A 23,106-nucleotide genomic window follows, 5' to 3' on the forward strand; every position below is an offset into this window, starting at 1 on the left:
TTTCCACTCTCGAGGCATTACTGTTGTGGCTATCAGCTCAGAAAACTCACAGCACCAAGAGTCATGTGCCCAGGCATACGCTCACATGCAATGATGAAACAAGTCAGAACAATTGGCACCTTATTACTCTTGCCTCTTGTATTCTGCTTACTTTTCTGCTGGTTTATTTCTTTGCATCTTCCCACTTTCTCTTGTTCTCTGACTATTTCAAGTCTCCTTTTTTGTTCTTGTTGTTATCCTGTAAGAGTGATCTTTCCCTCCATCAGGAGCTTGGAAATGACAGGGCTGAGAAGCAGGTGATGCCGTTGGCCACAAGCCAGGTGGGAACTGGACGCAGACAAGAGGTTCCTTAACCCTGATGTAAAGTGTCATTTACACTGATGGGTCTACGTAGGAGTCCTGTTACTCCCACTGCTCTACTACTATTACTAACAGCACAGTTCATATGCATAGCTACTCAGAAGCAAGTCTCCTTGAATTTAATTAGTCCCAGAAAAGTGCATACTGGATTGAAGCCTAAGTAAATAATAAGGCTTGGGGGAAAGTTGAATTAAAAATACATTTCTGCAAATCAAACTGAAAGAAGCAATCAAAGATTTGACTGATCTGCTGACCAGAAGGTATAGTACATTCTTCCATTAATGATCATATCCCTCTGTCCTATCCAGCAGGCATTCCCTTTTGTAAAATGCTGAGCCCAAGGCAATGCACTAATTCAATGTCCTGAGTATAACAGAATATTCATTTCACATGTTTCTTAGGGCAATTTAGTTGGGCACCTGGAAAGCTTGTGTAAGGGCTATCCAGCCTTCCTTCTGTGCCACACTTTCCAGGCAAACGTCCATGCTTTCCATGTACGTGTCTGAGAGGTGTGTTTTTTTATTTTTGGTCCCAGCACTTTTCTCAGGAAACCCACTGTTTACTGCTGAATCAGAACAAACAGCAATTTGTAGGCGCTCACTTTAAGCTCCTGACAGTTCCTTTCTAGTCGCATCCTTACCAGCCCCACAGCTAACATCATATATTATGCTGGGCCAGATCAGGCTCATAGGCCAGCAGTTCTCCACCCCTGATATAATGCATCTGAGGGACCAAGATAGGAAACTGGGAAGATACACCTTTTTCACATTTGCAACAGTGACATCTCATTGCAAGCACTATATGCTACCACTGCCAGAGACTACCTGAGAGCTCTTCAAGGAACAAGGACCCTGCTTTTTATTACACCTCCTAACCCTAGCTGCTATCAGGGCTAGTTGAACACTGCAAATATGAACAGGCAGGCACACAAGTAATTCTGTTCTGCAGTCCCTATTTAGCCAGTGGTTACTCTATGGCAACATCCTGCCATCAAAATCTCTACACAGTTCTGCATCAGTGCAAACCTGACAGTCAGCTGCAAACCTACTCATGCTAGTTTGATCCTATTCCCATAAATATCTGTCAGTCATCCTTCAGTTCAGCAAGAAAAAGCAAGAGGGATGGAGAATGCAGATTGGCCATTAAGAGTTCTTTGAGGTTTCTTTCTGTATACAGTACATGGAATATATATGTTTGGGGTGATGAAGCTGACTGGTTAATGTACATAACTGGCCATTGTTCACATTCCCCATACTTCATGTAGAATTTGCACATGCCATGAACAGTCCACAAAGAGTGAGTTGTGCACATTTCCTGGTCAACATGCATACTCTCCAGCATCTTGACAAATGTGTATACCTCAACAAGTTGTATATTCCCTGAACATTCTGCATAATCTCTAACCGGCCTTTGGACAAAGTGCATATCTGACTGCATTTTGTATATTCTCTGGGCAATGTGCTTACTCTCCAAAAAAATACACCCTGTAATTCAGGTCTAGGGTACCTCATTCTCTAATTTATTGTGGCTTGTGGTACCCTCTTCTGTCGAGTATGGCTTCAGCCTCTTTTCCCTCACTGCCCAGCTATTCCTCAACAATCCATTGAGATTTTGTGGTGGGCAGATGATTGTAAGGTTAAACCTTCCTATACTTCTGAAGATCCCCAGTGCATTTTAGTGGCTGCAGCCCCCTTTTCCTGCTGCATACGTGTTCCCTGCCAATCAGTTGAGCAGCATGGGGAGGGATGCAGGACGAAGGACAGTTAAACCAGGGAAACAAAGAGTTAAAGTTCTACCCATGCTGCTCAACTGAGCAGTGGGAGAAGGGTGACAAAAGGCTGCAGTGATGCCTTCCCCCTGCTGCTTTGTTGGTTGGTGGAAAAGAGACCACGCACTACATAAAATTAGACACTGCCTGCAGGAAATTAGGCTACCCACTTCTGAATGAGTGACAGAAACAAAGGGCATGTTTCTTAGAGAGTATTCATACTGTTTAAAAATATACTGCATGCAGGAGATATGCACATTCCTCAAAGCTTATTGGAGATTATGCATAATGACCAGAAAATGTGCATATTTCCTTCTACACAGATACATTATGTGCACATTCTGCATGAAGTATGGTGAATATGTACAATGACCAGTTGTTAAGCACATTAACTCCTCAAGTCCCATTATCCCTAACGTATATGCAATGAGAAATGCCAGAAGATGGTATGTCATGCCTTAAAAGGTAAAGGGAACCCTGACCATTAGGTCCAGTCGTGACCGACTCTGGGGTTGTAGTGCTCATCTTGCTTTATTGGACAAGGGAGCTGGCGTACAGCTTCCGGGTCATGTGGCCAGCATTACTAAGCTGCTTCTGGCGAACCAGAGCAACGCACGGAAATGCCGTTTACCTTCCCGCTGGAGCGGTATCTATCTACTTGCACTTTGGCGTGCTTTCAAACTGCTAGGTTGGCAGGAGCAGGAACTGAGCAACGGGAGCTCACACCATCGCGGGGATTTGAACCGCCGACCTTCTGATCGGCAACTCCTAGGCTCTGTGGTTTAACCCACAGCGCCACCCGCGTCCCATGTCATGCCTTATCAGAAATATATACCTTATGCACTATGCAGTATGCAACTTTTTTAAATGTTTTAAGTAATTTTTAAAAAGTAGAATAAGTCTGAAGGTGCTCCACCTTCTTTTCCAAATCCCCATTAAAATGTACCCTTCTTATAAGCGCCTTGCAATAAAGGCTTTTCTCTAGATTTCGCCCGCTCCCATTGATTAACATTGTTAAAATAATCCATTGTTGTTTTTTTACCCAGGAGCAACTTGACACTCAGGCTATGAATGCACACCACACTTTAAAAGCACTCCTTTGCCTACAAGAATACTGGGAACTGTAGTTTAGCCATCACACAGCTACTTTCCCCAGCACCCTGAGCACAAATTGGTTTTATCTTTGGGAATTACCACCATTCAACCCAATTGTGGAACAGTCCGCCTCACAAGTTGATCTTACTGCCTCCCACAAGTACGGTTAAACAATCCAATAAACTGCTCAATGACACTGGAGAGTGCAAAAATTAAATGTGGCACTGGGCTGTTTAGGATGAGTAATTTCTTTATACACAACCCAGTGTCTTCTTGAAATCAGTCCTAAGCTATTTTTATTTCATTATAGCCTTTGAGGGAACTGGCTAAGTAACATTTTATTTCTGCTAACTCTCGATGCTTATTAATTTTTGCCCTCCAGTTGTCATTTGTAGTTTTATTGTTTAATTATAACCCCATTTAGAATCTTCTTCAATGGTATTATTACAGGAGCTGCCTTGGGGATGCTCTGTGGGCTGAAACAAAGATTTCAAAAACAAATAAATGACATATTTTAGTATCATATTATAAATTCCGTTTATACCCCACTGTCAGGGTTTGCTAAATACAAATATATTTGCTAGTGAGATGAGAAGCTCCTACACCTGTTGACTTCCTCTTCCATGCGCAAGCTGGCAGGGCAGCCATTCATGCCTATGATGGGATGGCATTAACATTCTTGTGGGCTTCCAACATGATTAGTTGGAATTCTTTGATTAAAGGAGATTATTACGTTTGATCGTTATCCATTTAATTCTGTTAGTGGGGAAGCTGTCCTGTATTATTATTCTGAATTTCTGATTAATGGTCAGTTCTCCAAGAGAAATGTCAATTATGCCAATATTCTAGTTCTCTTGGTGTTTGTCTCTCACCTCTCCTCACTAGTGTATGCAGGCTTAAATTTAGCAAATATTGTGGTTTCATTAGTACCCCAGTCTTCTACTCTCACTTCTATATTGTTAATGAAGGTGTTAAAGAAGATTGACCTATCACTGACTCCAGTGCCACTTCATCATTTTAATTTATCATTACCCTTTGTTTGCAGTAATTTAGCTGGATTTCATGCCATGTGACATATTCATTATTTTCAGATCTACACCAATTTGAATTAACTTGGGCAAGATTTTGTTAAAGGGTTACTCTAATGCATCACATAAATCAAAATATGCATCTATCACATTACTTACACCCAATATTTCTGTAATTATCAGGTTTGTTCAGGAGAGCCACTTTTAAAGTCACACTGTCTGAAAAACAACATACACTATAAATAAACATGTGATCATTTGTGGAAAAATTTATAGGCTCATAAGAACATTAAACAGGACACACCTTCCCATTCATGGAGCTTAGGGTGAGAAAATAAGTTTTTAAAAAATCCAGATAGTTAAATTTTTGAAGAAGTATTGGAATATGAAAACTCTCATTGTATCTGAAATATTAAAATAGAGAAAAACAATTCAAAATATAATTGCCACTTAGATTTGAGGCATTTACTTCTAATTTACAGCATTAGCAAATTTCAAAGTGATTTGGGACTTTATGAAGATTTTAAAATAGTTCCCCAAAAAATTTCTTACATAAAATGAAACTGATGGGGCATAACAATATGTCTGTCTCTGTCCCCAAACATTGAAATGTGTGATTTGGACCATTAAACCCCACCCTCAATGAGCTATTCATGAATTTACCAACAGCATCAAACATATTAAATATAAATAATTAGCACAATGCGAGGCTCTTTGTATGTTCTTATGACTAGCTTAAATTAGGAGTAAAGAATTCATCAGTCCCAAAAGATCAGGAAGGATTCTACCACACAAGCAACAGCTCAGACCTGGGTAGACCACCTCATTTGAGAATTAGAGCTGAGAGTGATATGCCTGAGCCTGTATTCTATACTCACTGGCCTGAGTGTAAGTCCCATTGAAGTAAGAAAATGCTTACAGGATTGCATTGTTAATAGGTCACAAGAATATGAAAGCTTGCTATTAATTTGGCAGGTGCATTGTCTTTTTTGAAATGTCAGAGATGAAATAACGTTGCATCTCTCTCTGCTTTTCCTGAGACACTCTAGATTTTTACATCATGTTAAAATGATGCATGTGTTGTAAGAAATGGGCTTGAAGACAACTAATGACTAAAGGTACTTTCTACGGCAGCTGAAAAAAATGTTCTGCTTTATTGGAAAATAATGATCATGTCTAACAACAAAATATTATACCACTGCATTATTTACAAAGCTTTGAGAAGACATATTAGAATACTCATTACTAAGGAAGCTTCTGTGTCTCTTCTCCCAACACTTTGCAAATTTAAATACTCCATGGGATAAATATATACAGTATTTGTAATACTGTTTTGTCATCTACCCGGCAGGTGGCAAGCTGCAGTATCAGTTTATAAAAAAAACCCTGTTATTTCATAACATAAATCCCACTACTCAATTTTTGATACAGTTTTTCTTTCTAGGACTCGTGTCTGTATTTTGAGATCAATCTAGCCTTGTTTGATTAAACCCTATCCCCACAGTCAGAACAATAACAAATCAGCAAAATGCTCACCAAGTGGTGGGGATGTATATGTAACAGCTACGTAGGTTGTTGGGTACCTCTGCGTTCCCAAATTCATTCTTTGCTCCTTTGCTCCTTTGGTCCCTGTGTTGGTTACTGGACATGCAGATATGTCTGAGGGGATGGATATCACTGATGCCTCCCTAAAGAAGGAGGAAGCAACAATATACCACAGTGCAGGGCCAAGGATTAAGGGACATTGGTGAGCTCTCTCCAGGTTAAAATGTTCAGGTTACCTAACCACATTCCCCCTTCTCTCTCATTGCAGATTGTACTTTTCTGACCTAAGTCAACAAAGACATTCAGTAACAGGAGGAGTGAGTAAAATAGACCTGCATGCAAATAGACCTACAGAAAATTGGAACATGATTTTATTTATAATAACATCAGATGCTGGGAATTTGCATAGCACTTCAGAATATCATTTATTTATTTATTTATTTAAAATATTTTGATACCACTCAGGGTGGTTTACAACACACAACAAAAACACACAATTAAATTTCAGGAAATGCAGTAAAAACACCTGGACACAGTCCATGGTCACTTCTCAATAGAATTTCTATCAATGGCTAGAAATGACCTGAGCAAACAAATATGTTTTCAGGAGGTGCTGAAAACTTAGGAGCTTTGGTGCTTGCCTCAAGCTATGTGCCTCCAGCATATTCAGGAATCCCTCAAATTCCAGTAAGTCCTGGGGGCTAATCATCTTAATGTGGGTCCCACAACTGTACTGGGAAGACTACTGGTAAGACCAAACTTCAGCAGAAAATATTCTGACCATGACAAGCCACTCACTATCTCCATACCATGCTTCTTGCACTCTAAGGGAAGTACTAAACTGAGGTTATGTCCTGTTCTGTGTGTATAGCTGTTGTATAGGCCATGAAGTCTTGAGGTGGCTTTGGTGTGTATGTTGAAATATGTATGTTTCTCCAATACTGCCCACCCACTTGAAAACCACTTCTTTCAACTGAGCTGCAAAGGCTGCTAGGCAGTAGGGTGCGTCTTCCACCAGCAGCATCCCCAATCTGTATTGGTGACCCAACATCTGGTGCCACTGCTTGAAGCATAGAGGTTCACTGCTAAGAGACATAGAACCTTAAATGGACCACTGCAATTTCCTCCAGCCTTCCCAAGCTTAATTGGTGCTGCATGGAGGCACAGCTGCGTTGTATTAACTCCATCCAGCTTGCCATCCAGGTATCCATAATATATGCCAGGTCAGCTACCTCAAATCTTGAATGACTGAGACCTTACTGAAAATTGATTTGGCAAAAAATAACAGTGCCACCAGACTGAAAAACAAAAGAGCAACCCAGCACCTGAAGAATGGAGGAGCACTTCATATTCACTACCTCAATAATTCTGACAACAGCTCTGTGAGATGCTTTTTTTTTTTTTTGCATACAATTGTACTATGCAAAAATATCTCACAAAAGACAAATTAAATGGTTAAGCTACAAAAACAGTCCTTTCATATAAAATTGCCAGCTTCATTCTCCATGTGGTATATTCTTTAAAAGATGAAAAGAAAGAATGCAGAACCAATTGAAAGTGTAAGTATGATATTAAATTTCAACGCATAGCCCAAAGCCCAATAAATGGTGAGTAAACAATGAAGCCTGAGGTCTTTCTTTTCCTCTGAACATTTTTGAGTCACACTGATTCTTTCCATCTGTAGTTTGCATTTTCTGAAATAAAAAGCGTATTTTACTGCTGGGCTCCACCTATATAAACTGTGGTTCCTTCTTCTATCTGTGGTTGCTTAGCTGTCCTAACTAGTGTGTAGTTTAAAGGGTGTGATTATGACTAATAAATTTAGCCTTTGTCCACTTTATACTTCCTCTGCCACTGGGGTGGGGAGAGGGAGACTAGCAGTGCCTGTGTGGCAAATAGTACTGAATTAAATTCACCCAAGAAAGGCATCTCAGAAAATATGCCCACAGTTACAGAAAAACAGATAAATGAAGCATCACAATCTAAAATGTTAAGAATGTATCACGCTCATCTTCTGCTATCCAAGGATGAATTCACACAACAAAGTAATTTATTTTATCCATCAGCTTGCAGAGAGAACATGATTCTGAGGCTTCCTTTTGTATTGAAGCCTGGAAATTCAATAAGATTCAATTGCACTGGCTCTCAACAAAGGACAATGAAAATAAAACATGCTGCAGCAGGGGGAAATGTCATATACCTCTCAGGAATACCTACTCCTCTATAGACCTTCCCATTCCCAGACTAGAAGATAGGTGAATTATCCCTGGCTTCCTCCCCTCAACATTGTGAAATACTTTGGTTTATATCTGAGCCTAACTGAACTCTGGAAACAAGTCATGTCCTCCAGTGAGTCTCACTCCATGAATCACCCCCCTCCCTCATGCCTCCATAGCCCATTTATTTGCTTGTTTGCAAGCATGAATTAAACTGCTTAACATTTTGTACATCTCTTAAGTGGTGCACAGTCTAAAAGCAAGCACTGCCATTAAAACAAGAAATGCAACCTAAAACCAATTAAACAACATCATGAAAGAATATAAAAAGAAACCGGCAATGGACTTGGGTCATTGAAACACATAAAATGGGGTCCAGTCTTGTGGGTGAGGGGAAACCTGGTGGAAATGATAAGTTTTTACAGGGCTAGCTAGCGCAGCAGTGCTCTGGAGCAAGTGGAGACAAAAGCCCCTGGTAGACTTTGGGAAATGGAGTTTTTCCATGGACTACTACACTGACAGTATTGATTGGGGGATCTGCATCTCACTGGGCGAGGGGAGCCTGGTGGCAGAGAGGAGAAATGCCTCCATTCCTCCCCTGCACTGGCTTGCAGCTAGAGTGGCACTGCTACAACCAGAAAGGAAGGTAGTTGAGGCAGTTGCAGAGCTTCATGCTCCGGCACCGGGGGGGGGGGGGGGGAGGAGAGCAGGGGGGCATGGCTGATGCATGGCCCGGGGGTGGGGCACGCCACCTGCGGGGTCAGTGCACCCAGCGCGGGTGGGGGCAACTGCGATGACACCCTACCGGAATTGCACTGCCAGGGGCGCTGCCCCCCCCCCGTACCGCTCTTCCTCCGCTAGTGAGTTGAGGTCCTGGGACTGTAATGTTAACCTCCTTCTAAGGTAAGCAATTGGAGAATCCTGTTTCCAAGCCTAGAGGTTTCACATAACACCCTCGTATATGGGGAGAATGTGCCCACAGGCTAGCCCTGCCCCCCCCCCCCGATAGCTGATGTGCGCAGTGGCTTTGCTTTCCTGCTGCCCGTGCGTTTTGCTGGCATGTGAAAAGGATCCACATCAACTCAAGTGCAGAGCTCTTTCTCAAGTCAGCTGAACATGGGGGCAGGGAGCTGTGCGTGTCAGTCTCCCACTCAGGCATTTTAGTGTTACTGAGTGAGGAGGTCATCTGGACATGCTCCCCCCCCGGGGGGGGCATCAGGTAATCAAGCTAAAACTTCTCTGTGTAAAGTTAAATATGCTTGAAAGCAACTTGGGGTGTTTGAGTAGCAGCATCTAAACCCAAAACAGCCTTTCCAATGACATCTATAAGGCCTATCGGTTAGCTGCCTTCCAACAGCAAGCTATGTTATTTTCATTTTCAAAAGACTGCTTTTTAATTGAATTGATATTTCACATGTTGCCTTTAGATTATGCCATTTTTAGTTATTATTATTTATTTTGTTGGCCAGTATGTGTTATTTTATGGGGAAAGTGATCCGTGGTTGCTGCAAACAAAATAGAAATTGCAGGCACCTTGGTATGCAACTTATAATGGACCAGGCAAACCTTAACAAATAACGATTACTGTAGAGTTGGTTTTCCAACACAGTCTCTGCCTCGAGACCTTCATGTTTGCCAAAAGATTAGGAACAGTCAGACACAAGCAGAGCTATGGAGCCACTGCATGCTAATTGGAAAATGGGCCCTTGATGTTGTGATGACCAGAAGCTGTTGCCAGGGACAGGTGTAGTATCCCAACATGTTGAATGTTGCAAGGAGCCAGAAGCTAGCACAGAGAAAGATGGACCATCTGGTGCTATTTGGTAGCTTATTTCCCACACTGAATTCCATTTATCCATATAAATGCAAGTGATTATATTTTTATTTTCTTTTTAAAAATCTACATATAAAGACACTTAACCAAAGGACACTTAAAGATGCTGGCAATATCAGAACTTTCAGTGGCCAATGCTTCAATCTATGACGTACTTTCCCATGTCATACATTTTATTTGATAATTGGCAAGAATAATAGATAGATAGCCTTTTATATCCCGAAGAGTGCTTCTAATATATCCATTGGCATCCTTTTAAGATGGCTAACTTCCCCTAGAGGGTCAAGATAGATCATCAATTTTTGACAGCAAGATGGTAAAGCTTTTAAGCATTTTCTTTCACAGAGTGCTTAGATCAGGAAAAACTGGGGAACATTTAGCCCTGAGGATGGAAAAGGGAAAATATATGTCAGATTCAAAATGACAAGAAAAATAGAACCACCCAAAATTTATTTATTTTTTCCAGATATATCTGACTGTTAAAATGTTAATAGCAAACTAGCTAATTTGCACTAGGGCTTCATCCCATTTTTAGTGGTCTGGCTCAACCATAGAGTGAGTATAGCAATGCCTCTGGGCTTGTTCAGAATGCCTGCCTCTAACCACACAACTAAAGTTCAGGCAAATGGATTACAGGGCAGGGGTATAATTTTTAATATTAGCCTTTCCAAGCAATGTGCATAATTATTCATTTGTTGCAGGGATACTAGGCATTTTGGGTAGCACTTCTGCTGCAGGGATATCAAATTTTCTAAGCACTGAAGTCACAAAATGTTGCTGCTTGAAAATGCATTCCTTGCCCTAGATTATCAGGTCTGCTGCGATTGGGAGTGATGTGTGGAATGCAGGTGCACAGGTATCACAAGTCCCTAATAAATAGATCTGCAGCATGCTTCAGAGAGAAAAGCAGCAGGCAGCAGGTGTAGCAGGTGTAGGATTGGCCCATTACAGGACCTTGGACAGTTCCTTTATCACACAAAGAGAGCACAAGAGAGTTGTTATATGCATACAGAGAAGTTGTGACTAGATTTCTTCTGGATATGTCACTGTGTGTGCTGGTGTTTGAGTTTTGTTTGGAAAAGAGAGGTAGCAAAAGGCCCCAAAACAGCATGCGTTAAAACGGCTCCAGGGAAATGTGCTGCAGAACCTTGACAGAACCTTGTTCAAAACTCTGACACCCAGGAAACCTGAGGTTATGGTGAGGTAGAATAAAAATTATAAAATAAAACAACCGTCATATGTGCAATTGGCATTAGGCTGCATTTGACACTGTAAAGGAGGATTTGTGTGTGTGTGTGTGTGTGTGTGTGTGTGTGTGTGTGTGTGTTTAAAGCAATATGTCTTCATGGAGTTTTAGCTATTTAGAAGAGAAGCAACAATTGTCATGGCATCATTGCTTTCAAATCACCAGTCATTTAGCTTCAGTACAGGATAATAATTCGCAATACTATTGGACTGTAGGAACAGTCTCAGGATAAAATTCTGTGCACAGTTCCATGGAAATAAGTGACACTGAACATAGCAGGAATTTCTTCTGTGTGAAAATGCACAGGATCGAGTTTTCTCATTTTGCTAGGCTAAACAAGTAATTTGCTAGTTGGTGACAGATTACTTGGCATGTCTAATCAATTTCTCTACTAATTGCCACTACCTTGACCACATGGCATACTTTTTGCTGTTTTTATGACTGCTTTTCCAGCTTCTTCATGTCCCACCTTTCTGCAGGTATCAGCATAGTTCCTCATTACTATTTGTTTTTGCTTCAAGTAAATATATATTTACTAGGCCTTCAGGCTTGTTCTGCCACCCACAGTCTGTGGATTATGTGAATATTCTGCTCCAATATCTCTCAGGCTATTTTACTGTGGGGTTTGCTAGGCACCAACACAACTCTGACAGTTTCTCTTGTAGCACTCAAGTTCCCATCTTTAGTGCTCACCAGTAAATTCAGGCTACTATCTCTATTCAGGACTGAATTAATTTAAAGCCCTCATAATTAAGTTCACTATATCTGCTGAAAACATTTCCCCCATTGCTCATGAGGTGCAGCCTTGCCCTGGCAGGAATCCTGTGTTAAGGAAGTTCAGATTGTGGCCGCAGGAACTGAATGTCTCTTGTCAACACTGTGTATGTGGCCAGTAATCCACCTTAAGCATTCTTCTCTGTTTGTAGCCATCTACTTTTTGAGGAACAATGACAGGAGCCCCACCTGAGTCCCATGGTCCTTTATTTTCCTCCCCAGAGCATAGAGCAGCAGGCAAAAATGTTTCTCTAGAACCAAACCTTTGGCAATTGAACATTCTATGGTCTTTCAAATGGGGTTGCGAGAGGGAGGTTATTGGTTTGTTTCTGTTTTGCTTGTTTAATGACACTGAAATAGCTCAGTCAGTAGTGCATGATACTCTTAAGCATAGGGTAATGGGTTTGAGCCCCATGTTGGGCAAAAGATTCCTGCAATGCGGGGGGGGGGGGAGGAGGTTGGCTTAGATGTTCCTAGTGGTCCCTTCCAACTCTAGCTCCTAGCTCCTAATACTGCACACCTGAGTAATGTTTGGACGGGGATTAAATGTAGGTATGCATCCCAAAGTCACCAATCCAAATGCTTCCCAGAATGGTAATGGATAGATTTGTGTTGATGACATTACTGCAATGGAGATTATCAGTTTCCTTTTCCAGTGTTGGTCCTGCTGCCCCTAGCCTCTTCCCTCTCTCTGCCTGCTCCACCTGTTGCAACTTGGACTGGGCAGGAGGCAGGTAGCCTCCTTCTCAGGAGCTTGTGGTTAGCATGGTTCCTGAACATCACCTTGCCATAGGGCAGGACCAAAAGGGTTGGTTCTTGGTAATCCCTGGCAGTCCGTCAGAAATTCTAACTATGCATAGGATCAGGCTGTTGGACACTACTTGAAATCTAGAACCTTGATGACGTCTAAGATTTACTGTTCACTCAAATAATGGAAACATTATTTTTTTAAAAAAAAATGGGTTACCATCAGGAAAGCAAATTTCCTCCAGTTGATGACTAACTGGTTAAACAATATTCTAAGCTGTAAAGGGAACAGGTAAATTGCTTCATTTTTGTATTGCTGTCATGTCAGAAAATTGTTGGCATGGATGCACTGAATTTGATCACATATATCTTGAGTAATAGGTAGACCCATATTTCAAATTAACAAATAGAATGCCTATTCTGCAAGTATATGCTTTCTAATTTGAAATAATAATATTCATCTATGTTTATGTGGTATATTAAGCCTTTCAAGGAGTAGCCCAGACACATTTCAAGCACTGCATCTCCGTTTCAGAACCTCACCAACCGTTAAGGATTCAGAAGTCATGCCTCCCAATCCTTTGTGCTGCATCAAACCCCAAAAAAGTCTATCAAAGGAAAGGAAAGACAGCGAACACCCACCCTTTGGCTAGAAGATTGAGAAGACAGCACCCTTCTCACCCAGCACAAACTGAATTAGAACTACCAGTTGTCATCTTGATTGCTGCAATCACAATTTCTGGATGTTTGGGAGCTCTTCATAGTTCATTGGTGGGATGCTACTCGAGTTAACAGAGCTCCCTCCGTCCCTCTGTGTGGTTACTGCATGTATTTTCTCCCTCCTAACATTACTACACCTGTGCTAGGTGTAGTTCCTCCCTGATCAATGTGCAGGGGTGGGGTGGGGAGTGGGTTCAGTATCCTGTCTATCAGCAAGACATCTACACTAGCAGGAGTTTTTCTGGATGTAAATGCCATCTGGCTTCCTTTAGTTCTCTATCTGCAACTGTAACTCTCTTTGAATCTTAGGATAGAGTAAACCAAATTTTGAAAAATGATAAAGAAACCCACAATCCACCCACCACCAAACATTTTTGCAATTTATCAGCCAAATATGACCATCTGGATTACTATATCAATCCACTCATGATAAAGAGTCAGTGTTAGAAACTGAGATATGAAAGCTAGGAGCTAAATGGCACCTTAAACCTAGGTTGTGGGTGCAACAACGGAATGTCTAGGCACATTTTTTTATAACAAGAATACAAAGCTGTAAGTGAATGAACTGCAGCTAAAATCTTATATTCATTTTTCACATGGTCTAGTCCTCATCTGAAGACTGCAAAAAACAAAGCCATGCTTCCCCTGCCCACCTCCCTAATATTCTTAAGAAGGTCTCTTCTCCAGTCTTCAGAGAGTGGATGGAAATGGGGAAACAGAAAAAGGTCCTCCTTTCCTTCTACTCTGCAGTTTTAATCTGAAACCTTAGGCGCAGCACTGTGCCCAGAGTTCAGAAACTGCTCGTGCTAATGAAATTCCTTGTCACAAAATGCACCTAGAACAATGGGAGTTTCGAATGCTGAATAGAGGATTTCTGTTGGTGACTGTTTCCCATAGAAGGTAGGTGAACTGAGCAACAAATCTGTTTTCTTTCACATTACTGGCTAAGTAGTTAAGGCATCAATGATGTTGAAGAGCACAAAAGGTCTCCAGCATGTTTGCAGTTGTCAGAACCAAAGAGGTACCATATGTTGATTTAACTGTTGGAATTTTTGTAAGCTGCTTGCTACAAACAGAAGTCAAGAACACTCCACCTTGCAGCTTGTTTTGTCACCAGGTTAAACTCCCTTCATAAGGTTTTTTTTAACTCCCCCCCAACCAATTGATGAGTGATTTAATGAGTAAGCATCACTTAATACATCTTGCTGTTTAGTTAAACAAGGTATTTCATAGGGAACTTCCATATTCATAAAGCCATTTTAATGCACTGAGTATCATCATTATTTTTTCAGCAGGATCTGTTACTTAGTTAAATGGATTTGAGACATCAGACTATTATATGACAGACGATTTTGTCACTATGCAAAATGTGAACCCTGTAATCAACTTGTTATGGCATTTCACAAAAGTATGTGACAGTAAAATAAGTAAACTGTCATTTGGGCAATCAAGCTTTGAAATCCTTCAGGATGAGGAAAAAGGCATTTGACACAGTCTTCATCGTAGCAATGAGGTTCAAAGATAATTTAAGACTATTACAGTCATACATGACTGCATAGCTGAATACAATAATATAACAGAATGTATTGGAATAGTTGCCGGTGACATAAATGTGAATTTCCAGTAATTTTTCATAATATTTTAATCACATTTTCCTCTTGATTTTAACCCACATATAACAGTAACTATAGACAGATAGAAATACAGATATATAATTGCATGCAGAGGGTGTGTTTCATGAATAAAGGCATTATTTTCCTTTCATGGCGGTCACTCAGATTCATGGAGGTTTTTGCTAGAGGAAGCTGGGGAGGGGTTTTTCTCAGTTCCCCTTTAACAACATTCTAAGAGCCTGTTGGATCAGGCCAATTGCCCCTCTTGTTCTCAGAGAGGGCCAACCTGTGGGAAACCCTGAAGTAGGATTCAAGCACAACAGCACTCTCCCCTGCTGTATTCAGAAACATTCCTGACTCCAGCTGTGGAGGCACAGCATAGTTGTCATGGCTTTTGTTGTTTAGTTGTTTAGTCGTGTCCGACTCTTTGTGACCCCATGGACCAGAGCACGCCAGGCACTCCTGTTGTCACGGCTAGTAGCCTTCAATAACCCTCTCCTCCATGAATTTATCTAATTCTCTTTTAGAACAATCTAGGTTGGTGGCCATCACTGCCTCCTATACCACCTCCCATACTGTTCTGGTGGGGTCTTTCAACCCTCTAAAACAGTTTTTGAGGGGACAAAGAAGGCTCTGCAGGGAATTCTTGGAATAGACATGCAATGAACTACCAAACAAGCTATGATTCATACTAAAATTACTTATGTGGGCAAGTATCTATCTTGGAACTGTCTACCCAGGAATCAAGATGCATGAATAGGTGAGAGACATGCCTGAATTACTTGTGTTGATATGCAAAACACCCTCTTGGCCACTGCAGATGCAGTATTCTCCATCTGCAGTCTATAATAGCTAATGCTGCAAAATGTAATTCATTTCAACTGCCTGAATGGTGCTTGCTTTGGGCTGACATCATCTTGGTATGGTCTTTAACCAAAGATGGGGGTTTTTTTGTAAGCTTGCACAGAATTGGTTCTAATCTTCCAAATGAAAATATAAGGAAATATTTCCTATTGTGATTAAGCAGTAGCCCAATGATGTGTTGAATTTCCTCTCGAGTAAGGTGTCATGAATTACTTTCATGCCTTGATGATGCAGGAAAGAAAGGCGATAGCTTCAGTCAAGGGCAGGAAAGACAGAAGAGAGCAGCCTAAAGCAGAGCAGCCTAGAATGAAAAGGCCAGGAGAATATAAGCACAAAAGGAGCACTGACATGTGGAATAAAAGGAGGAAGATGTATGGATGGAATGAATGAATGTGGGGAAGAGAGCTGAAGATTCAAAGGGTAGGAAGTGGAGGGGAGAAGTAGCAGATAGAACAAAGGAAATTGGAAGGCTGACCTGTAACTAAGGATGGATGAATCTGCCCATTTCAGTTTCTCATTTTCCCAATATTAAATTTAGTTTGCCACACTTCTGCATCACTTTGCACATTTTTTTAAAAAAAACTTCTCACACATCACTTTATTTCATGTGTATCCTAATATACACATTTTTGTAATCAGTTTCTGCCTAATGTACATATTTTGCAAGCATTTTGCATAATATAATGCATTTTGTGAATGAAAGTGTTGTTTATGCATGCTTCCCCCTAATATACTTATTTTTAGTTTGGAGAAGTGCATCACAAAATTTGGAGAAGTGCAAGAATCTGGAGAATTTCAAAGATAGCTGTATTTTTTTTGTTCATGTACTGTTTTGCAAAGTTCAGATTAGGTAGGGTCCCACTGAAATGTGAACTAAACCAAATTCCTCCCTTCCATTCTTATCTGCATGAAACAGACAAAAACAAAAATGTTGCTAGAATGATTAAAGATGAGTGAGCTTACCCTGAAAATGTATGAGCACCATTTCAATGCTTCCTCCACTTTCCAAAGAGTCGGGAGAAGGAGAGGTCTGGCAGTCCTCTCCCTTCTTTAAGGGAGCTTTCTTCCACCTGCAACCCATTCCTTGGCTCTAAGATAAGTTTTTGCTCCTTGGGTGTGGAGGACAGGAGCTTGAACAAAGACATCTTAAATTTGAGCAGGGGTGTTTGCATATGCAAAAGCTCTACTGTGCACATGTACCCCATCTCTGTCAGAAAACGAAGGTAAAAAAATGAGTAAACACCATCTAGGTTCTGTGAATATCTTTGCTTTCATTTGACAGCTGAAAATTAATTCAATTTAAAACACATACAACTCTGTTGTGTTGTCTAAATCCTGACCCCGCCCCCTCCAAATTTACTGATTCAGGGTGTGGCTGCAGTAGCTCTCTACTGGTGGAGCTCTGACAACAGGCAATGAAGTACGTAGAGGCCCCCACCACACCCAGAGAAACCTGGCATTAGACCTCCAAATGGAGCATTCCAGGGACACGGTGGATCCAGAGCCCCTCTATTCCCTTGAGAGATGACAGCCTGCTGTTAGTGTGGGTAATCTCCCCTCAACAATCCATTGCAATGTTTACTTTAAAACCCTATCAGGGCTAAAATAAAAAAGCACATTGCTTTCCGCCTCTCACCCTTTCTGGTGTAAGCTGGAAGGTCTTTTGACAAGAAATATCATTAACCACTTCCCTCCCGCTTAGGGTTGCTTAGTAAGACACTTATAAATTCATTTACGTGCCAAAAAGCATGGGAATTATGCCATGTAAGCAGGAAACACAATTCTGCAATCTCTCACAATTGTGCTTGCTTGCTTACAATTTAACATCTACACAAACACACTTGTATAACAATACATGCTATATAACATATTTGGTTGGTTGTTGTTCATCCATTTATTTTTAATAAAATATAATATTAATGGAGTGAGTTGGGACATTATTGTGAGGTAGATATTTTTAACATGTTACTATAGGAAAGGATGATTTTGCCTCAGTAATTTTCTGATAACTCAAGCATCCTTTTTCTTAAAATAGATCCATCTGCAGAGACCTGCTCAGCTGCTGAGGTGGATCGTCCACCTGGAGTCTCAAAGAAGACTGTTAAATGAATGAACAGGCATCTTTTATCTCTGTCAATGCAGAACCATGGGCAGAATTAGAGTGTCCTTAAAAAGCAGTATTGTAATGGCTCCTTTTGTATAAATATAAAAGAGAATGTGTATATATAAAAGGGAGATGCTATATATTTTCCAGTAGCATTTTCATTTGGAATTGAACTCTGTCTCCCACTGACAACAGGCATAACTATATGGGGTTGTCACCCTTTCATTGGGTTTTCATCATCCTTTGACCAGGTGGAGGTTTAACAAATGTAACAGTAAGTCATCACTAACTGTAGTGGCTACTGTTAACGAAAACTGCAAAATTCACTCAGGCAATACTTTCGATGGTGAGGCTGAACAGAATGGAAGAATGCGTAGAAATGCCTGTCCATTCATACAAATCACCAAATAGCTCTAGTTCATGCAACTCCTGGTACTATTTTATGGGTTAGTTTTCTCAAGATACTACATGTGCACTTATGCACAAGTGAACCATGTAATCTGCTCTGTTGTATATCAGTGCATTCAGTGTAAAACCAGTAATCACCACAGAACGATACCTGGGCCTGGGCCAGCTTTGTTGGTTGTTGTGACTCACAAAGGATATTGGTGAGCTGGAAAAGGGCAACCAAAATGGACAAGAGGTTTCAGAAGCTCCCCTCTGGGGAAATGTTGCTTATTTAGGGCTTTTTAGTTTAGAAAAATGGAGTGCAGATTTGTATGAAATTGTGTGGTGTGGAAAAATGGAGAAAGAGATTTCAGAATACTGTAATCTATTATTATTATTATTAGTAGTAGTAGTAGTATTAGTAGTATCCTGTCTTTTCCTGAGACTGGGACTCAAGGCAGCTTACACAAATGATAACATAGATAAAATACAAAATGCTAAAAACATTTAGAAGTTAATAGAGAAAAGGTAATTAAACACTAATAGAATTAAAGCAATTAAAACAAATTTATTAAAATACAGATTAAACGCAGCACTCTCAAAAACCCTTAAAAAACAGTCATAAATCATTTCATTGCTTTTTTTGGCGGCAGCGGGGGTTCCTATGATTTTGTTTCTTGCTTTTCTCTATGCATTAATATGAACATAAGAAAAGGACATCTAGTCCAGGTGCTCTCCAGAAGCTGTTGGATTCCAGTTTCCAAAAACCTCAGTCAATGTGACCAATAATCAGGAATTAACGGAGCTGAAGTCCAAAACCTTCTGCAGGGCACCAGGTTGGCCTCCCCTGATCTAGTCTAACATCCAATTTCCTATGGTAGCAAATCAACTGCCTCCAAGCAGCCTGAAGGAGGGCAAGAAAGAACTAGTCCTCCCATGCTGTCAGTATTTATATTGTACCTGAAAGCTGAGGTTATTGGTGTTATGTAAGCAGCTGCGAGATCCTTTTCAAAAAAAGCAGCTGTAGTATCTTTTTTTGGTGTTGATGGTGTTATTATCATGTCAAGATGTTTCATGGAAACCAATTCATAAATCAAAATATAAATACATAACAGTATCTTCCATTCATCTCCTCTTAAAGCAATTGCAATCAGTTATCGAACTTTGCACTTTACTGTGTAGGTGGAAGAATACCACCTCTGAAATGTAATTGTTTTCTTTTTGTTTTGTTTTTAAACTCAATGTTTGAAGTGGCTTCTTTCAAAGTCCCCACAAAAATGAACCAGGCTAGCCTTCTTTTTCTCCACCTCAGAAAAATAAAAATGACAGCTGTGTCTGTATCCCCTTTGCAGTGTGGGGTGGGAAGGGGGAATTCAGGGGGCCTTGGTAGGTCCAACCTACCTATTCTTTTCTTGAGGTCTTGGTATTTAAACTTTCACTGAGGTTAATAGAAAATGTAGACTTAGAAAGTCAACTCTGTTTGTAAAACTTAATTTCAGTCAGAGTCATATACATAGGGATACACCCTCACACTTCATTAAAAAGACTGCAGCACATTGCAGAACGCCTCGTTTTGGGGTACCTGTATGTCTGTTTGGCTCGCCCCATAGCCTGGGGTCGAGGAGCCCCACAGTTTGACAGGATGTGTTGGGCACCTCATTGTCATCTATGGGGACCTACCTTTTTCTTGAGCCTTTCACAGGTGAAAGGCTTTCACAAGTCCTTACTCAAAACTTAGCCCAGCTTTCCTCCTTCAGGAGGGCAAGAATGACAGAGACGTGCTCAGGCAAAAAAAAAAAAAACACAAAAAACACCGAAAATGGAAAAGTTGGACTCCTCTGCGGCTGCTACTGCTTTCGTGTTTTGTTTTGCTGTGGCCACTGCGGCGGCGGCGGCTGCTTCCTCGCCTAAGGCCCAGCAGGCGGCAGCAGAGAACTCTGCGCTGCTCAGCCAGTTTCTCCGCACCTTCCTCCAGAGGCGCCCCCCCGCCCCCATTTCCCCAAGACAGCGAGAGAACGCTCAGAACCAAAGCAGCGTCCTCACGTGCACCGGGTGGGCGCGCGTAGGCGTGACCGCTGGGCGGGGGCGGGCAGAGTCTCTTCCCGCCAACTCAGTACAGTTGCCGGGGCTGGCGAGCCGAGAACAAGGATGCCACCGGCTGTCTGTGTGGGTCGTCGTCTCTCAAACGTCCTCTCCTCCCGCTGCCCGCCACCTCTTGTGTGAGGGGTGAAAAACACCCTTCCAAAGCGGCAGAACATCAAGTTCGTTGTTTCCTCAGCGACGCTGACGGGGGTGGGAAAGAAAAAACCGGGGCGGAGAGAAAGAAAGAGAGAGGAACGCGAAAGCGTGAGCGGAGGCTGTGTTGGCGCGCGCGCGCGCCTGCCTCTGACAAGGGAGACGACCCCGAAGTCTAGAGCAGAGCCAAAGTCATAAGGGGATTGGGAGGTCCTCCTCCGCTCCTTTCCCGCTCCCCACCCCACCCGCCGCCGCCCCCTCCCCGCGTTCTCCAAGCTGGGCTGGAGCGGCGGCCGCCGTTGCCTTGCTTACATGGAGAGACAGCGCCTGTCATGCTTGTGAGCAGCGGCAGCCGTCGCCAGCTCCCTGTCTCCTCCTCCTTCTGTTGCTGTGCTGCATTGGGAATAACCGCTCTGCCATTGACTGGAGGTGGACTCGAGCCCTCGCGAGGGGAATAATACCTGGCCGAGCGCGGAGCCTCGGAGGCTTCTCGGCCGCCCGTCTGAGGGGGCACGACAACAACAACAGCAGCAGCAGCGAGAAGTGCCCGCGGGAAGAGAGGGGGCTTCCCGGCCGCCGGAATGAGCTGAGTCCACTTTCGCCCGCCTCTCTGCCGGAGTGGGCTGGATGGCTCGCGGGCTGAGCGCAGGCGGCTGGCAAACTTGCAGGGCCCGCCGAATGCCTTCGGGGAGCGCCGCTGCTCCCGCCGGCTTCCGGGACGCCGCCACCGCCGCCGCCCGCGCCGCTCTTGGCGGAGGCATCTTGGCACAAGGGGAGTGAAGGCTGCAAAGGCGGCTGCTGTCCGCGCAGGGGGTGCTGCTCACGCGGTCCTAATGCCTGTCACTTCTCGGGACGCGCTGGTGGCAGCGGCGGCGGCGGCTGCAGGCGGGAGCCCCCCGAGTGCTGCTCCGGCTTGCTTGGCTTCTTCCGGCATCTGATTGGATACGGCCGGGCTCTGCGTGGGACAGCGGAGCTGTGGCGAGGGGCCTCCGAGAAACAGAGAGAGAGGGGAAAAAAACATGGGTTATTGCAGCGGCAGGTGCACGCTGATCTTCATCTGTGGCATGCAACTGGTACGTGAGTCGCTGGTCTCCTTGATTTCCCTTTTTTCCTGTCTGAATCCTCTCTCCAATAAAACAAAAGTATAAACAAACCCCCGAGAAGCAAGAGGCCAAATCCGATGGCTGTTTGTCGTTCGTGAGGGGAGAAGAGGTTAGAGAGGAATGGGCTGCAGGAGTGAGCTCAGGGCATGCCTACTCAGAAGTAAGCATCCTTGTTTTCAATGGAGTTTGCTCCCTGGCATGTGCGTATAGGCATTGCGGCTTGTGTTGTAACAGGGACTCCCTGAGTGACATTCACGTGGGCACGGGGTAAACTTGTTTGAGGGTGCAGTTCTGAGCTGCTTTATTTGAGAATGGAAGCGATTGGGACGTAGTTCTAAGTGAACATGCATAGGATGCGACTGCTAACCTTAAAAATTGACACACACACCCGCCCTTTCTCCTTGAAAGCTCAAGAGATGTCAAAGAGATTTGGGAACTTTGAAAGACTGAGCATGGTTTTTATTTGTTTGTTGAAAGGGAAGGCAGTTCATAGGTAATTACTATGGATGGAGTGGCTGATGAGAAGCATGTAGCTTTGCAGTGAGGGATGAAAAGTTAACTCATCTTAAGAAAGGTATGAGGTAGAGACTAGAGATTTCCTTAATTAAATGGAATGAGCACTGTTTTAGGCATGGTTATGAACTTGAGCCAAGATAATCAGATAAGAGACAAAGGGTGTGTATGAATTCAGCAGGATGATTGTTTTGAAGTATGTGGTAAAAGCTTTCATTGTTTCCAAGCAGGGCTAAAATTATGTTGTTTCCAAACAAACAAAAGAGAGTAAACTGTTCAACTCTACAGTGGCCACATATTGAAGATGAGATACTAACTAGAAAATCTGTTGCAGTGCCTATTTTATGCATGTCTAACTTCACAGATGGAGTTTTTCTGAACACCCTGAATGGATGTTGCTGTTATGCAGTTAGCCTCAGAAGATGCCACATTTCTGAATGTACCTTGAATGAGTTGTCTATGGTAGAACAGGTTTGGAATAGGGCCTTAAGGGTGCAATCCTATACACTCTTGACCTGGAAGCAAATCCCATTGAGCTCAGTGGGACTTACTTCTGAGTAGGCATTCACAGGATTGCAGTGTTAAAGCAGTTAACCTTGAAAAGGGAGAAAACAGTTACAGTACACTCTTCCAACTGGCAGAGTATCACCAGTTTTCCCAAAAGACAGGTGCTTAAGAAGACTGCATGGGAAAATAAAATTACCATTCTGGGAACAAAATCAGTACATGGGAAAGATTCACTGGCCGCCGCAGAGCCTACACATCTGTGATGTTTCAGTGAATCTATCATCTTTGTGTGTAGCAGGAAGCATTCTGCTTGTCTAAACCCTGTTCTTCACATCTGATCCTGTGTGTTTGATTTATTCTTGTGCAAGTTATTTGAAAGAAACCCTCCCCCAACCCTGTTAAATGTAAACAAAATTGTTGGAACGCAAGCTGTTTAACATTATCACT

The 23,106-nt window shown here is 42.4% G+C and overlaps 1 protein-coding gene across 5 annotated transcripts in view; it reads left to right on the forward strand.

The window, feature by feature from the left end:
• Positions 1–20,580: 20,580 nt before the first annotated feature.
• Positions 20,581–23,106, forward strand: part of NKAIN2 (sodium/potassium transporting ATPase interacting 2) — a gene marked incomplete at its 3' end in the record, with an annotated part of 479,738 nt that continues 477,212 nt past the window's right edge. For 4 of the 5 annotated variants that reach the window (XM_083731508.1, XM_083731512.1, XM_083731509.1 and 1 more), the window contains exon 1: positions 20,596–21,609. In XM_083731508.1, coding sequence (XP_083587634.1) covers positions 21,556–21,609 — 54 coding nt within the window. In that variant the 5' untranslated portion in view covers positions 20,596–21,555. Of the gene's footprint in view, positions 21,610–23,106 lie in introns of all 5 variants that reach the window. The other variant, XM_083731510.1, reaches the window with a different exon arrangement.

The sequence above is a fragment of the Podarcis gaigeae genome, assembly GCF_964106915.1.
Source record: "Podarcis gaigeae genome assembly, chromosome: 3".
In the NCBI taxonomy this organism is placed as follows: Eukaryota; Metazoa; Chordata; class Lepidosauria; order Squamata; family Lacertidae; genus Podarcis; species Podarcis gaigeae.